Source organism: Leiobunum rupestre, chromosome 3 (assembly GCF_980474605.1).
Source record: "Leiobunum rupestre chromosome 3, qqLeiRupe1.1.hap1, whole genome shotgun sequence".
Lineage (NCBI taxonomy): Eukaryota > Metazoa > Arthropoda > Arachnida > Opiliones > Sclerosomatidae > Leiobunum > Leiobunum rupestre.
In genome coordinates, this window is record NC_143386.1 from 41,872,165 (window position 1) to 41,889,472 (window position 17,308).

The 17,308-nt window shown below is 32.9% G+C and overlaps 2 protein-coding genes across 3 annotated transcripts; one reads left to right on the top strand and one right to left on the bottom strand.

Moving 5' to 3' along the window:
- Positions 1-3,885: 3,885 nt before the first annotated feature.
- Positions 3,886-4,603, bottom strand: LOC149951808 (death-associated inhibitor of apoptosis 2-like). Its single transcript, XM_090170121.1, has 2 exons — positions 4,538-4,603; positions 3,886-4,338 (listed from the first exon to the last, which is right to left on the bottom strand). The coding sequence occupies exon 2, from the start codon at positions 4,329-4,331 to the stop codon at positions 3,969-3,971; it is 363 nt and encodes a 120-aa protein (XP_090026247.1). The 5' UTR covers positions 4,332-4,338; positions 4,538-4,603; the 3' UTR covers positions 3,886-3,968.
- An 11,127-nt stretch (positions 4,604-15,730) lies between these two features.
- LOC149951809 (death-associated inhibitor of apoptosis 2-like) lies at positions 15,731-16,457 on the top strand. Of its 2 annotated transcripts, none has more exons than XM_090170123.1 (2): positions 15,731-15,818; positions 16,023-16,457. In XM_090170123.1, the coding sequence occupies exon 2, from the start codon at positions 16,025-16,027 to the stop codon at positions 16,385-16,387; it is 363 nt and encodes a 120-aa protein (XP_090026249.1). In that variant the 5' UTR covers positions 15,731-15,818; positions 16,023-16,024; the 3' UTR covers positions 16,388-16,457. The 2 variants fall into 2 exon arrangements, with proteins under 2 accessions (XP_090026249.1, XP_090026248.1); XM_090170122.1 differs by having other exon boundaries at positions 15,732-15,818; positions 16,018-16,457.
- Positions 16,458-17,308: the final 851 nt, after the last annotated feature.

Sequence of the window (17,308 nt, forward strand, 5' to 3'; positions counted from 1 at the left end):
AAGAACAATATATTATTTATTAAGTTGGAGAAATTTCAATATTTTTTAAGAATCTTGGGTTAGTCAGGATAAAGCAAAACAAATTAGTTAATATTATTTAAATTGTACATTAGCAGGCCAGTATTTTAGCGTATTGTCTCAAGGATTATATTATTATATTATAATTCCCTTGACTTTTAAAGGCCAAAATTTCCATGTTACATTTTACTTTTATCAGAAGTTAATAAATTTAAATGGGACTTATATTTCAGTAAAAAGGTTATTGTAATGTTGAAAAAATTAGCCAAACTTTCCAGGAAATAAATGATAATCCTTGAATTTGTCATAGATCTAGAGTAAAATTACCTTCAAAAAGTGTCAAGAGAAAATTGAATTTCCTGACTTTTCCCTGAATTTTTACCAATTCTTAAAATTCCCCGACCATTCCCAGCATTTTAAGGCCCATTTTTAAATTGCCTGACTTTTAACTGATTTCCCTGACATGTGGCAACCCTGTAGAAGCTAGGAGCAACAAACACAGCACCCCACGCAATGAGAACGCAACCCGTCAAACGTAGAGAGGTAAATTTACCGGTAATGGTAAAATTACGGTAAATTTACCGAGTGATTTTACCGGTAAATTTACCAATTACTTTCATAAAGCAAAAAACACCCAAAAATATTTTGTAAAACTTCAAATAAAAGAAGAAACAATAACATTTTACATTGGACCAGAAAACCAAATCATTTTCCTGTTAAAGACTCCGAATTCCCGGCACTGTGATTTTACGTTCCATCCATTTAAATGTATTTCTAAGGGGTTATCTAGGAGGTTTCTCTAAGTTTAATGTAACCTAAGGCTAAGGTAAAATTAAAATAAATTAAATTATTGTGACATCAAACCATTATTTTGATTAAATAAAAAAGTTAATGGTAAATTTACCGGTAAATTTACCGTTTTTATTTTTACCGGTAAATTCACATCACTAGTCAAACGTCGTGGATTTTATTGCGTACAGATTTCATTGGCTAGACGCTTTAGCGCCTGATGCCGTCGGAAGGGTAAAATTAGGAACGTTCAGCGTAAAGGCTCGTCCACTGAAATTCGTACACAACACTGCGTTAGCGTGTTTATAGGCTAGCTGCGTTCTTCTTGTGTTTGTTGCTCCTAGGTAGAAGTATAAATGATACAATAAGCGTTAGTATAACTGACGAAGCTCCTCACCACGTGGCGCTATTTCTGTATATTTGAACGTCACCGCTATTTTAATCAATTGACCCCTCTGACACGTATTTAAAGTTAGTTTTTACTCGTGGCTATAATGAATGCGTTGGCTATTGTCCGCTATCATTTGGGATGCCGCTGAGAAGTACAATAAAATGGATTATGCGGTTCACCTTGAGTTTTTCAACGAGATTTAAGGTTGGCGAAACGGCCTTTCAAAGGCTATAGAGTACCCCACGGCTTGTTTTTGAAGGGCTGAGCCAGAAATTATAAGCGTAATTATACCGCTATTGTTCAAATGTCTTGAATAAATTGTGTACAGGGTGTCTAGAGTTGCAATTTATTTTCAAAAACTACGAAAAATAGAGATATTTGAAATTGCCGTATCTACGCTCTTCACCCAAGGCTCGGAAGGTTATAAGACGATCCATGGACGAAGAATCTAAAGGGACTCACTGATAGATAAAATAAATTCGTAAATAGATAGGAAACTTCAATGGGGCAAACTGACTCTCACGAGATTGCCCTGACATCTAGTGACTGCGCCAGTTGGCTGTGTTCTCAAGAGCGTAGAACGTATTGAGGAATTTGAGGTCGGAGTTTTGGGAATTAACGTATTTTGCAAGGTAAATGTCTTCAAATATACGAGAAATAGCGTTTAAAACAAACTTGATATCTTTACCGAATGCTATTTCTTTAGTGCTATTTTTTTAAATTTTCTCTCAGTTCAAGAAAAAGTACTTTTAATACATATAGCTCGCTTAAGCCTTTTCAATTGGGATTGCGTTACACCAAGGTACGGACTTCGAGTAGTGCGAACTTCACCAAATAATATTATTCGGGTGCCGCCACCAGATGTCGGTCAAAATTCTGGTGTCACTTCTACAACATGAAGTTTCCTATCTATATACAAAGTTATTTTATCTATGGACTCACTGTTCAGGCTTTAAAAAGCACCCGTTAATACTGGGAATAGGAAAATCACGAAATAATTTTAGTTCAATGCATTATAAGTCGCTAGATGACTTGGGCCTAAGGTGGTGCCTTGGGTATTAGCCTAACTGATTATTATTATTATTATTATTATCAAACTTGGAGTCGCTGAGGTCGATTTCCGGCGAAGTTTCGTTGAGAAGCTGGAGCGTTCACGTTCAAAGTTGACAAAATGGAGCCGTTGTTGTCGGTTAAATGATTAGGCTTAGTAAGTTTTTGACCTTTTATTTTTGAAATTGGCACTTAAAAGTTTAAGTAATGGTAATTAACCATTGTGTTAAGTAAAAATAACCAGTAAGCCGCGTATGACTGAGGTTTTTTAATAAAATGTATTGGAATCCATTTAATTTCTAAACTTAAAAAATTTAATGACCTAAGCCTAAACTAACTTTCTCGCACGTACTGTCTCCTAAGCATTGTAACCCGGCCACCTGTTTAAAGGCATAATAAGTCGCTAGATGACTTGGGCCTAAGGTGGTGCCTTGGGTTTTAGCCTAGCTGATTATTATTATTGAGCCCCAACTCGCAGTGATAGTTGAACAGAATTCTTGAGGCGCTTCAAAGCGGCTGATGTACCTCAGTAAGCCTTCCGATTTAGGCCACGACTACCGTGTCAAAATATCGGGAAAAGTGAGTCCCCTTAAATTCTTGGTCCATGGACGATCACACGCTGTCATGGCGACTAGCGCGTGACAGCCGAAAACCTGGCGCGATCCCTAGAGAGAGGGGTGTGTCTATCCGGTGATTGAGAATTTCATTCTCAATCACCGGATAGACACAAAGAGCTTGGCTCCCGCCGTTCACCCGCGCCTATCCCGTTCCTCCCCCACCCGCGCCTCTCCTCCCTTGATCACCAGAATTTCTAATCACCAGAATTTCTAATCACCAGAATTTCTAATCACCAGATTCTCCCGTTCACGGGTTGCTTTCCCCCAACCCCCATTCACTGGATACTTTATCTCTCGTTCACCAGCTCCTTTCCCCCATTGCTTTCACCCCTTCTAATCACCAGTTGCTTTCCCCCAACCCCCATTCACTGGATACTTTATCTCTCGTTCACCAGCTCCTTTCCCCCATTGCTTTCACCCCTTCTAATCACCAGTTGCTTTCCCCCATCTCTAGGCAATAAAAACAACCATAATTGTTATCTCTCATACTATCGATCCCAATCGCTAGAAATTGGCTTTTTCCCCATTCGCTATAAATCGCAGCAGTTTGCCAGAATTAGTTTTATCTCTCCGAAATAATTAATGTACCCAAAATTGGACCGCCAGTTTATTATTCTTTTTAGGGGAATCTCTATGGGAGTTTAACATTACAATAAAGCTAAAAGGTCCAGTTTGGGGTACATTTGGTCCGAAATGGGGTACATAGGGCCGAAAATGGTGACTTTGGTCGTTTTTGGGGTACATTTGGTCCATTTTGGTCCATTTTTGGGTACATCCCTGCTTTCCCCCATCCCCATTCTCCAAAATTAGTTTTCCTCGCAGATATCTGGAGATTAGATTTTTACCCGTTTGCTTATCGCTTTCGAACCCCTTAATTTCTAATCTCTAGGCAATAAAAACAAGTTATTTACATTTAATTTTTTATTTTAGAACTTTGTTTTACATGTTAGTAGGTACTATCAGATATTCCATTAGATGGTTATCTTGTACATTACACAATTAAAACAAATTAAAGTAGTTAAGTTTACAGGCATTTAAATGGGGTGAAACGATCTCCTGCAACTTAATTTAATTAAAAGTTCTAACTCACGTATTTGTAGTGTTTAGCAACAGTATCGTCTGACATCCGAGGGACAGTTACAAACGTCTTCTTCTGGTACAGGTGAGAAGCTTTTGTCAGAGACCGTAGTTGCTTTTGGCGTCGGGGGAATGTCCCATTCTAGCGAAAGGTACTTTTTTTCCGATGGTGAATTATCCCTAGCCGGACAGTTTGGAAAGAATCTAGCATGTTCAAGTTCTGGTACGTCTCCTGATTTCCATCCTTCTAATACGCCATGGCATTTGTAACATCGTACTTCATCGCCCCGCTGAATATAGTAGAATCCAGCCTTCGCTAGTTGCTCCTTAGTGACGTGCGGATTTTTCCAGTGACGAAACGTTTCAAGTCGATACACTTCAATGTCCATAGCTGATCTAGACCAAATACGTTCTATAGTTTCAAATGATACATTCTCTAAGCCTACATTTACCCCTAAGTCTACTAAACCTAATTTTATCAATATGGTTAAATTTCTACGCTAAAATTATCAATATAAATGCTTTTTTCAATATGCAAATTGTTTTAAATATGTCTAAAAATATAGTCTATTACCAAGAAAAAATAGTAACTTACTTTATGGGTAGAAATCCTTTGTCAAGCTGTAGAAAAGACTGAGCGAACCGTCAGCAGGTCTTTACTCGTCAATGTGCCGTAGAGAAATGACGCACGGAAGATTAATTTATTCCTATCTTGTTGAGAATAATTCATCACGTGATCTAAACTTCAAATAACCCAGTCTAAAAATATAGTCTATTACAAAGAAAAAAATAGTTACTTACTTACTTTACGGGTAGAAATCCATTGTCGAGCTGTAGAAAAGACTGAGCGATCCGTCAGCAGGTCTTTACTCGTCAATGCGCCGTAGAGAAATGACGCATGGAAAATTAATTTATTCCTATCTTGTTGAGAATAATTCATCACGTGATCTAAACTTCAAATAACCCTCAAATTCTATTGGCTGTCTCTCTCTGACAGTTTAAACTGCCTCTAATGATTGACGACACATATTAACCCACTTGAGTATTTGGAAAAAACCCTTTGCTACTCGAAGGAGAGTTTTGGAAATACCACGTTGACGATATCAAAATCGAGCTCTCACTTGAAAATGTTTACGGAAAACAATCCTCTTGGAAAATTGAGTTACGTAGAAGATTGCTAAAAAATGGCTAAGTGTTATGTTTTTTTCAATAACGAGTCTTATTTTTACATTTTAAAGTATTTATTAAGAGTGAAAAATCCCATGACTACACTGACGGCATATCTTAAGTGCCGGTGGAAAAAAATCCATTGCTCAAAGTTCAGTTATCTTATTAAACGTGCGCGTGCACAGAAAAATGAACGAGTCACGTGATAGTAACTTAATTTCTACGCTAATCTTACCCCTACTAGGCCTAATTTCTGTCTAATACATTTCCAATATATATATATATAAAAGAATGCCTAAAAATTTCATTTTAAATATAATAAAATAGCCTAGCTGATTATTATTATTATTATTATAACTTACTTTTCAGCGTGACCTTCAATGACTATTCCCAATGCTAAGACTCTTTATTGAGATAACGAAAACTTTTAGTATACTATTAATACCATTTTGCGAACTACAGTGAAAAAAGTTACAATTTTACGGTAGAAACGTTTTCAAAATACCATTCTCATTTTAAACGCTTTTTCAATAACTTAATTGTCTAAAATATATACTCTACAACAAAAACAAAATAGTAAATTACTTTCTACGCTAATCTTGGCCTAAAAAAAAAAAGCAAAATACTAAATTTAATTTTTAACTCTAATTCAGATTCCTACCTGGTAAGCCTAAATTTGATATACTAAGTATAATATGCCTTAAAGTTCAAATACTGTCTAATACAATAAATATTCATGAAAAATTCTTACTTTGTATGTACAATGAACGCTCCAAAAGGCTGAAAATGTAACATGGGACAAGACAGAATTTCTACACAAACCTTTCCGATTGTATCGTCAAATAAAACAAAGTTCAGCTATCTTATCAATGGTACGCGCGCGCTCGCTCGGAAAAATGAACAAGTCACGTGAGAATCGGTACGTCACGAGCCCCTATGCATAAATGTTAGGGCGTCTTACTACCATTAGATCTAATCGCACTAGCACATTCTCGAAAAATAAACCAGTTCTTGGGAATAAGAGACGGTTTTTTTTTATCAAAGATAAGCCAATTTATAGTTTATTGTATGAAAATATTAATTAATTCGGAAATATATTCGATGCTTACTGTTTTTTTTTATAAGAATACGCTGAAATACATTTTCCAATACGTAAAAAATTAAAGCTAGACCTAAAAACCTGTAAAGTGTAAATAGTTAAGACTAAATTTCTAACCCTAACCCATGAAAGTACATTTTCCATAAATCATATCCTAACATGAATGCATTTGTTAAGAATACATGGTTTTTTTTTTTTAAAAATACGCTAATTAATTTCGTAAAACAAGCATAGATTTTAGTTAGCCCTTCCTCCAAAATGTCCAATAGAGCTAGTACATTCTCGATAAATATACATGTTCTTGGGGGAATAAGAGACGTTTTTTATCAAAGTAAGCCAAGTTTAAAGCTTATTGTCATTGGTTCCATAACAAAAACCATATTGTAACGTGATAATGGCTGCTCACTAATCCCAATTCCATGTGAAACTCTTCCAGTTTCTTTAAGTTCCTTTTGAGTTACAAAATAGGGTTTTAGAAATAGATTTTTCCTATTTCATTAAATATAAGTATTAAAATTAGAATTGCTTCATTAAATTATGCATTTGTACTGTACTGTACACAATACCTGCATTTGAAATTGTATAACATAAAACACAGTTTTTTAAAAAAAAATATATCAAGGTTTTCAATTCAGTTAAAAATAATTAAATTAGTTGTATTGTGTTTATATTTTTAACTTAATTGCATTGATGTTTTAAAAGCAAACCTCGGGCCTAAGAAACAGGCAAAGTGTAAATTGCTAAGACTAAATTTCTAACTCTAATAATGTGTAAATCAATTATACAATTATCTATTCATAAGTGTTAGAGACTTTATTACAATGAAATAAAACCATGTAGAAATGTATATGTTATAAATTTAAGAAAACTCAAACATTCTGTTTTAAATCAACAATTTTATTATTCTTTCTTATCATTTTTTTTTATATACAACCATTTGTTTTTATATAGATAACCTGAGGACGGCTATAATATGAACATATACCTAAAAAAAATCGGGAATTAAACAAAAACAACCTTAAGTTTACTATTTTTATATATTCACACGTCCTCAATTATGCAAATTTTATATAAACATTTCTACTATACATATTTCATAATTAATATTTACATAAATAATTATTTTTTATATAAAATCGTACAATTCTATCAGAACTTAAACCGGAAGATTCAGGCATATAATTTCCAAAAACACAAACTACATTTGGAGTACTAATATTTATACTCACACAATTATATTTCGTACTAACAATTTCACCATCTTTTAAACTTTCAAATACTGCCAAGTGTTCGTCGCATATTTTTGTACTTCTCAAGGTGTTAAAGAAAAAGTGGTTCACACCAGAGCAAACTTTTTTCAATTGAAAAAGCATTTCACTCCCCGAAACTGTCACTTGCTGACAATGTACAAAATTGGGCTTACGGGATTTCAAGTAATTTAACATCCACGATTTTCCTTCATTTCCATCTTTTCCTATTACAAATATTATTTTTCTGTCTGAGAGAATTAAATGTTCCAATAAACTTTTTTGCCATGGTCTAAGTTCTATATCTTTGTTTATTCGTTTAGGGGTTTTCATTTGTTCCACCCAAGCACTTGTCAAATTTCCAAAGAGATGCGATGGTAGTCCAGATCGAGCAACGGCTTCTGCGCGGATTCGTTGTTTATCAATTTCCGCTTCTACTTTGCCTAAGTTTACTTTGTGTGGGCTTATACTGCAACGTCTAATATGTCGACTCAGTTGTGATTTAAACGATTTATTGCACGTTGTACACGATGTACGTTTACATTTATGGGTTCTTAATCTATAGCTACGTATTCGTTTCTCGCAACTTGGACACTGAATATATTTGTTTCGACCCATTTTGAATATATTCAAAGGAGACAAACACGTACGTTTTACTCGAACCGAGTTTACTCATAAACTGTTATCGATTTTTGTGGGATCTCCGTATATAAAGTATAAAATGTGGGTTCTGAGGGTAGAAATAATATCAGCCCTATTTTGATTTTCTTCCAAATTAAGTGTTTCAGATAACGTTTACTTATTCAACACCTTCATTCCATTTTTTTTACATTAATTTGATATAACCTTGTATCTTCCAACAATTCAGTTTTATGCTATGTACAATTCCCTTATTCATTACATCATTCCAAATTTAGCCTAATTCATACACTGGCGTTGATCTTCTGAAATGGATATTCCAATAAAAACCTTTTCTTATATCATCGCTTCTAATTAATCTGAATGTTGTCAATATAAAAAACATCATATGCTTTATTTAAATATAAAGAATAAACACTGGTTAGGTTAAGGTTAGAGTGAAATGGAATAATTAAGTAAATAAGCATAAATTTTAGATCGCCTTTCCTCCAAAATATCTAATAGCTCTAGTACATTCTCGATAAATATACAAGTTCTTGTGAATAAGAGACGTTTTTTATCAAATAATCATAGACTAAAAACTTTGCTCAACGAAAAACTAAATAACGATAAATAATGTACAATTAATTTATTAAATAACGAGAAAATGTCTTATGGTAATAAAAAAAAATAAAACAAGCGATTAATTAAAAGTAAATTATTATCAATTTGATGATTGTTTAAGGATATCGATTATGATCAATGTTTGTACTACAGTGTTCATATCCGAAATGAAGTTAAATGAAATAATTTCGTAAACAAGCATAAATGTTAGATCGCCCTTCCTCCAAAATGTCCAATAGAGCTAGTACATTCTCGATAAATATACATGTTCTTGGAGGAATAAGAGACGTTTTTTTTTCAAAGTAAGCCAAGTTTAAAGCTTATTGTCATTGGTTCCATAACAAAAACAACATTATAACGTAATAATGGTTACCTCTATCTGTAAACTTATCAAGATAAGAAATGGCATATAACTAGATAATTATGTATTAATTTTTTAATTAGTTAAGAATCATTAATTTTAGTTGGTCTATATGTATTATGCAATAATAAAATATATTTATTTATTTTTCAAATTATTAAGGATATATTTAATCATAGACTAATGTTGACTTATAACCCTAACTTAATAATTTAAGCAATTCTTTCTCTCTCTCTCTCTCTCTCTCTCTCTCTCTCTCTCTCTCTCTCTTAAAGAAATCTTATTGTAATAAGCTTAAAAATTTAGGAATAAACTTATATTATAGGATGAAGAAAAGTCAATAGACATTTATTTGTAAATTATTCGCAATTTTATTTATTTATTTATTTATAAAACGAACTACAGTTCGGTCTCTGGGAGGCTTAGGGTAATGACAGTATCCCATGAAATCGAACTCCACGCACTCCTCCTGTCGTCGGCTGCTCTTTAACCCTCTTCTTCCACAGTACGTACAACGAAGATGGGGCGGGAAATCCGTTATCAGATGCCCGGGGATGTGTTTGGAATAGACATTACCATGACGAAAAATTACACTCCTTTGATAATGCTAGCACTCTCTGCCCCAGCAAAGGAAGAGTCCTCCGCCTCTTACAGTCAATTCTTCTGTACATTCGTCACAATGAAAGCAAATCATAGATTCAGTTGTCGTACCGACGTACTCTTCTCCGGATGCCAATTTTATGGAAATATGGTCCATTTACTATACAAATAGAAAAAATAAAATATAGAAAAAAGGCAAATTTTACATATATGGAAATATGGTCCATTTACTATACAAATAGAAAAAAGGCAAATTTTACATAAATTAATTCAAATTTAAATTCATGGTATTAATTTTTAATTCTACCATAAATTATACTGCCAAGAAAAAAGAGAGATAAAAGTATATTTACCAAGTTTTGTTTCTACGTTTCTAGAGAGACTAGAAGAATGAATAAATTTGGAGAGCAGTATCGGTTTTTATACTAATTCATAAACACATTTCATAACTTGAGAAATATATTTAAAAAAAGTTTCCAATCATCTCAACACCAATTTTATAAATAAAAACATTCACAATTTATTTATAAAATTGGTGTTGAGATGATTGGAAACTTTTTTTAAATATATTTCTCAAGTTATGAAATGTGTTTATGAATTAGTATAAAAACCGATACTGCACTCCAAATTTATTCATTCTTCTAGTCTCTCTAGAAACGTAGAAACAAAACTTGGTAAATATACTTTTATCTCTCTCTTTTTTCTTGGCAGTATAATTTATGGTAGAATTAAAAATTAATACCATGAATTTAAATTTGAATTAATTTATGTAAAATTTGCCTTTTTTCTATTTGTATAGTAAATGGACCATATTTCCATATATGTAAAATTTGCCTTTTTTCTATATTTTATTTTTTCTATTTGTATAGTAAATGGACCATATTTCCATAAAATTGGCATCCGGAGAAGAGTACGTCGGTACGACAACTGAATCTATGATTTGCTTTCATTGTGACGAATGTACAGAAGAATTGACTGTAAGAGGCGGAGGACTCTTCCTTTGCTGGGGCAGAGAGTGCTAGCATTATCAAAGGAGTGTAATTTTTCGTCATGGTAATGTCTATTCCAAACACATCCCCGGGCATCTGATAACGGATTTCCCGCCCCATCTTCGTTGTACGTACTGTGGAAGAAGAGGGTTAAAGAGCAGCCGACGACAGGAGGAGTGCGTGGAGTTCGATTTCATGGGATACTGTCATTACCCTAAGCCTCCCAGAGACCGAACTGTAGTTCGTTTTATAAATAAATAAATAAATAAAATTGCGAATAATTTACAAATAAATGTCTATTGACTTTTCTTCATCCTATAATATAAGTTTATTCCTAAATTTTTAAGCTTATTACAATAAGATTTCTTTAAGAGAGAGAGAGAGAGAGAGAGAGAGAGAGAGAGAGAGAGAGAGAGAGAGAGAGAAAGAATTGCTTAAATTATTAAGTTAGGGTTATAAGTCAACATTAGTCTATGATTAAATATATCCTTAATAATTTGAAAAATAAATAAATATATTTTATTATTGCATAATACATATAGACCAACTAAAATTAATGATTCTTAACTAATTAAAAAATTAATACATAATTATCTAGTTATATGCCATTTCTTATCTTGATAAGTTTACAGATAGAGGTAACCATTATTACGTTATAATGTGGTTTTTGTTATGGAACCAATGACAATAAGCTTTAAACTTGGCTTACTTTGAAAAAAAAACGTCTCTTATTCCTCCAAGAACATGTATATTTATCGAGAATGTACTAGCTCTATTGGACATTTTGGAGGAAGGGCGATCTAACATTTATGCTTGTTTACGAAATTATTTCATTTAACTTCATTTCGGATATGAACACTGTAGTACAAACATTGATCATAATCGATATCCTTAAACAATCATCAAATTGATAATAATTTACTTTTAATTAATCGCTTGTTTTATTTTTTTTTATTACCATAAGACATTTTCTCGTTATTTAATAAATTAATTGTACATTATTTATCGTTATTTAGTTTTTCGTTGAGCAAAGTTTTTAGTCTATGATTATTTGATAAAAAACGTCTCTTATTCACAAGAACTTGTATATTTATCGAGAATGTACTAGAGCTATTAGATATTTTGGAGGAAAGGCGATCTAAAATTTATGCTTATTTACTTAATTATTCCATTTCACTCTAACCTTAACCTAACCAGTGTTTATTCTTTATATTTAAATAAAGCATATGATGTTTTTTATATTGACAACATTCAGATTAATTAGAAGCGATGATATAAGAAAAGGTTTTTATTGGAATATCCATTTCAGAAGATCAACGCCAGTGTATGAATTAGGCTAAATTTGGAATGATGTAATGAATAAGGGAATTGTACATAGCATAAAACTGAATTGTTGGAAGATACAAGGTTATATCAAATTAATGTAAAAAAAATGGAATGAAGGTGTTGAATAAGTAAACGTTATCTGAAACACTTAATTTGGAAGAAAATCAAAATAGGGCTGATATTATTTCTACCCTCAGAACCCACATTTTATACTTTATATACGGAGATCCCACAAAAATCGATAACAGTTTATGAGTAAACTCGGTTCGAGTAAAACGTACGTGTTTGTCTCCTTTGAATATATTCAAAATGGGTCGAAACAAATATATTCAGTGTCCAAGTTGCGAGAAACGAATACGTAGCTATAGATTAAGAACCCATAAATGTAAACGTACATCGTGTACAACGTGCAATAAATCGTTTAAATCACAACTGAGTCGACATATTAGACGTTGCAGTATAAGCCCACACAAAGTAAACTTAGGCAAAGTAGAAGCGGAAATTGATAAACAACGAATCCGCGCAGAAGCCGTTGCTCGATCTGGACTACCATCGCATCTCTTTGGAAATTTGACAAGTGCTTGGGTGGAACAAATGAAAACCCCTAAACGAATAAACAAAGATATAGAACTTAGACCATGGCAAAAAAGTTTATTGGAACATTTAATTCTCTCAGACAGAAAAATAATATTTGTAATAGGAAAAGATGGAAATGAAGGAAAATCGTGGATGTTAAATTACTTGAAATCCCGTAAGCCCAATTTTGTACATTGTCAGCAAGTGACAGTTTCGGGGAGTGAAATGCTTTTTCAATTGAAAAAAGTTTGCTCTGGTGTGAACCACTTTTTCTTTAACACCTTGAGAAGTACAAAAATATGCGACGAACACTTGGCAGTATTTGAAAGTTTAAAAGATGGTGAAATTGTTAGTACGAAATATAATTGTGTGAGTATAAATATTAGTACTCCAAATGTAGTTTGTGTTTTTGGAAATTATATGCCTGAATCTTCCGGTTTAAGTTCTGATAGAATTGTACGATTTTATATAAAAAATAATTATTTATGTAAATATTAATTATGAAATATGTATAGTAGAAATGTTTATATAAAATTTGCATAATTGAGGACGTGTGAATATATAAAAATAGTAAACTTAAGGTTGTTTTTGTTTAATTCCCGATTTTTTTTAGGTATATGTTCATATTATAGCCGTCCTCAGGTTATCTATATAAAAACAAATGGTTGTATATAAAAAAAAATGATAAGAAAGAATAATAAAATTGTTGATTTAAAACAGAATGTTTGAGTTTTCTTAAATTTATAACATATACATTTCTACATGGTTTTATTTCATTGTAATAAAGTCTCTAACACTTATGAATAGATAATTGTATAATTGATTTACACATTATTAGAGTTAGAAATTTAGTCTTAGCAATTTACACTTTGCCTGTTTCTTAGGCCCGAGGTTTGCTTTTAAAACATCAATGCAATTAAGTTAAAAATATAAACACAATACAACTAATTTAATTATTTTTAACTGAATTGAAAACCTTGATATATTTTTTTTTTAAAAACTGTGTTTTATGTTATACAATTTCAAATGCAGGTATTGTGTACAGTACAGTACAAATGCATAATTTAATGAAGCAATTCTAATTTTAATACTTATATTTAATGAAATAGGAAAAATCTATTTCTAAAACCCTATTTTGTAACTCAAAAGGAACTTAAAGAAACTGGAAGAGTTTCACATGGAATTGGGATTAGTGAGCAGCCATTATCACGTTACAATATGGTTTTTGTTATGGAACCAATGACAATAAGCTTTAAACTTGGCTTACTTTGATAAAAAACGTCTCTTATTCCCCCAAGAACATGTATATTTATCGAGAATGTACTAGCTCTATTGGACATTTTGGAGGAAGGGCTAACTAAAATCTATGCTTGTTTTACGAAATTAATTAGCGTATTTTTAAAAAAAAAAACCATGTATTCTTAACAAATGCATTCATGTTAGGATATGATTTATGGAAAATGTACTTTCATGGGTTAGGGTTAGAAATTTAGTCTTAACTATTTACACTTTACAGGTTTTTAGGTCTAGCTTTAATTTTTTACGTATTGGAAAATGTATTTCAGCGTATTCTTATAAAAAAAAACAGTAAGCATCGAATATATTTCCGAATTAATTAATATTTTCATACAATAAACTATAAATTGGCTTATCTTTGATAAAAAAAAACCGTCTCTTATTCCCAAGAACTGGTTTATTTTTCGAGAATGTGCTAGTGCGATTAGATCTAATGGTAGTAAGACGCCCTAACATTTATGCATAGGGGCTCGTGACGTACCGATTCTCACGTGACTTGTTCATTTTTCCGAGCGAGCGCGCGCGTACCATTGATAAGATAGCTGAACTTTGTTTTATTTGACGATACAATCGGAAAGGTTTGTGTAGAAATTCTGTCTTGTCCCATGTTACATTTTCAGCCTTTTGGAGCGTTCATTGTACATACAAAGTAAGAATTTTTCATGAATATTTATTGTATTAGACAGTATTTGAACTTTAAGGCATATTATACTTAGTATATCAAATTTAGGCTTACCAGGTAGGAATCTGAATTAGAGTTAAAAATTAAATTTAGTATTTTGCTTTTTTTTTTTTAGGCCAAGATTAGCGTAGAAAGTAATTTACTATTTTGTTTTTGTTGTAGAGTATATATTTTAGACAATTAAGTTATTGAAAAAGCGTTTAAAATGAGAATGGTATTTTGAAAACGTTTCTACCGTAAAATTGTAACTTTTTTCACTGTAGTTCGCAAAATGGTATTAATAGTATACTAAAAGTTTTCGTTATCTCAATAAAGAGTCTTAGCATTGGGAATAGTCATTGAAGGTCACGCTGAAAAGTAAGTTATAATAATAATAATAATAATCAGCTAGGCTATTTTATTATATTTAAAATGAAATTTTTAGGCATTCTTTTATATATATATATATTGGAAATGTATTAGACAGAAATTAGGCCTAGTAGGGGTAAGATTAGCGTAGAAATTAAGTTACTATCACGTGACTCGTTCATTTTTCTGTGCACGCGCACGTTTAATAAGATAACTGAACTTTGAGCAATGGATTTTTTTCCACCGGCACTTAAGATATGCCGTCAGTGTAGTCATGGGATTTTTCACTCTTAATAAATACTTTAAAATGTAAAAATAAGACTCGTTATTGAAAAAAACATAACACTTAGCCATTTTTTAGCAATCTTCTACGTAACTCAATTTTCCAAGAGGATTGTTTTCCGTAAACATTTTCAAGTGAGAGCTCGATTTTGATATCGTCAACGTGGTATTTCCAAAACTCTCCTTCGAGTAGCAAAGGGTTTTTTCCAAATACTCAAGTGGGTTAATATGTGTCGTCAATCATTAGAGGCAGTTTAAACTGTCAGAGAGAGACAGCCAATAGAATTTGAGGGTTATTTGAAGTTTAGATCACGTGATGAATTATTCTCAACAAGATAGGAATAAATTAATTTTCCATGCGTCATTTCTCTACGGCGCATTGACGAGTAAAGACCTGCTGACGGATCGCTCAGTCTTTTCTACAGCTCGACAATGGATTTCTACCCGTAAAGTAAGTAAGTAACTATTTTTTTCTTTGTAATAGACTATATTTTTAGACTGGGTTATTTGAAGTTTAGATCACGTGATGAATTATTCTCAACAAGATAGGAATAAATTAATCTTCCGTGCGTCATTTCTCTACGGCACATTGACGAGTAAAGACCTGCTGACGGTTCGCTCAGTCTTTTCTACAGCTTGACAAAGGATTTCTACCCATAAAGTAAGTTACTATTTTTTCTTGGTAATAGACTATATTTTTAGACATATTTAAAACAATTTGCATATTGAAAAAAGCATTTATATTGATAATTTTAGCGTAGAAATTTAACCATATTGATAAAATTAGGTTTAGTAGACTTAGGGGTAAATGTAGGCTTAGAGAATGTATCATTTGAAACTATAGAACGTATTTGGTCTAGATCAGCTATGGACATTGAAGTGTATCGACTTGAAACGTTTCGTCACTGGAAAAATCCGCACGTCACTAAGGAGCAACTAGCGAAGGCTGGATTCTACTATATTCAGCGGGGCGATGAAGTACGATGTTACAAATGCCATGGCGTATTAGAAGGATGGAAATCAGGAGACGTACCAGAACTTGAACATGCTAGATTCTTTCCAAACTGTCCGGCTAGGGATAATTCACCATCGGAAAAAAAGTACCTTTCGCTAGAATGGGACATTCCCCCGACGCCAAAAGCAACTACGGTCTCTGACAAAAGCTTCTCACCTGTACCAGAAGAAGACGTTTGTAACTGTCCCTCGGATGTCAGACGATACTGTTGCTAAACACTACAAATACGTGAGTTAGAACTTTTAATTAAATTAAGTTGCAGGAGATCGTTTCACCCCATTTAAATGCCTGTAAACTTAACTACTTTAATTTGTTTTAATTGTGTAATGTACAAGATAACCATCTAATGGAATATCTGATAGTACCTACTAACATGTAAAACAAAGTTCTAAAATAAAAAATTAAATGTAAATAACTTGTTTTTATTGCCTAGAGATTAGAAATTAAGGGGTTCGAAAGCGATAAGCAAACGGGTAAAAATCTAATCTCCAGATATCTGCGAGGAAAACTAATTTTGGAGAATGGGGATGGGGGAAAGCAGGGATGTACCCAAAAATGGACCAAAATGGACCAAATGTACCCCAAAAACGACCAAAGTCACCATTTTCGGCCCTATGTACCCCATTTCGGACCAAATGTACCCCAAACTGGACCTTTTAGCTTTATTGTAATGTTAAACTCCCATAGAGATTCCCCTAAAAAGAATAATAAACTGGCGGTCCAATTTTGGGTACATTAATTATTTCGGAGAGATAAAACTAATTCTGGCAAACTGCTGCGATTTATAGCGAATGGGGAAAAAGCCAATTTCTAGCGATTGGGATCGATAGTATGAGAGATAACAATTATGGTTGTTTTTATTGCCTAGAGATGGGGGAAAGCAACTGGTGATTAGAAGGGGTGAAAGCAATGGGGGAAAGGAGCTGGTGAACGAGAGATAAAGTATCCAGTGAATGGGGGTTGGGGGAAAGCAACTGGTGATTAGAAGGGGTGAAAGCAATGGGGGAAAGGAGCTGGTGAACGAGAGATAAAGTATCCAGTGAATGGGGGTTGGGGGAAAGCAACCCGTGAACGGGAGAATCTGGTGATTAGAAATTCTGGTGATTAGAAATTCTGGTGATTAGAAATTCTGGTGA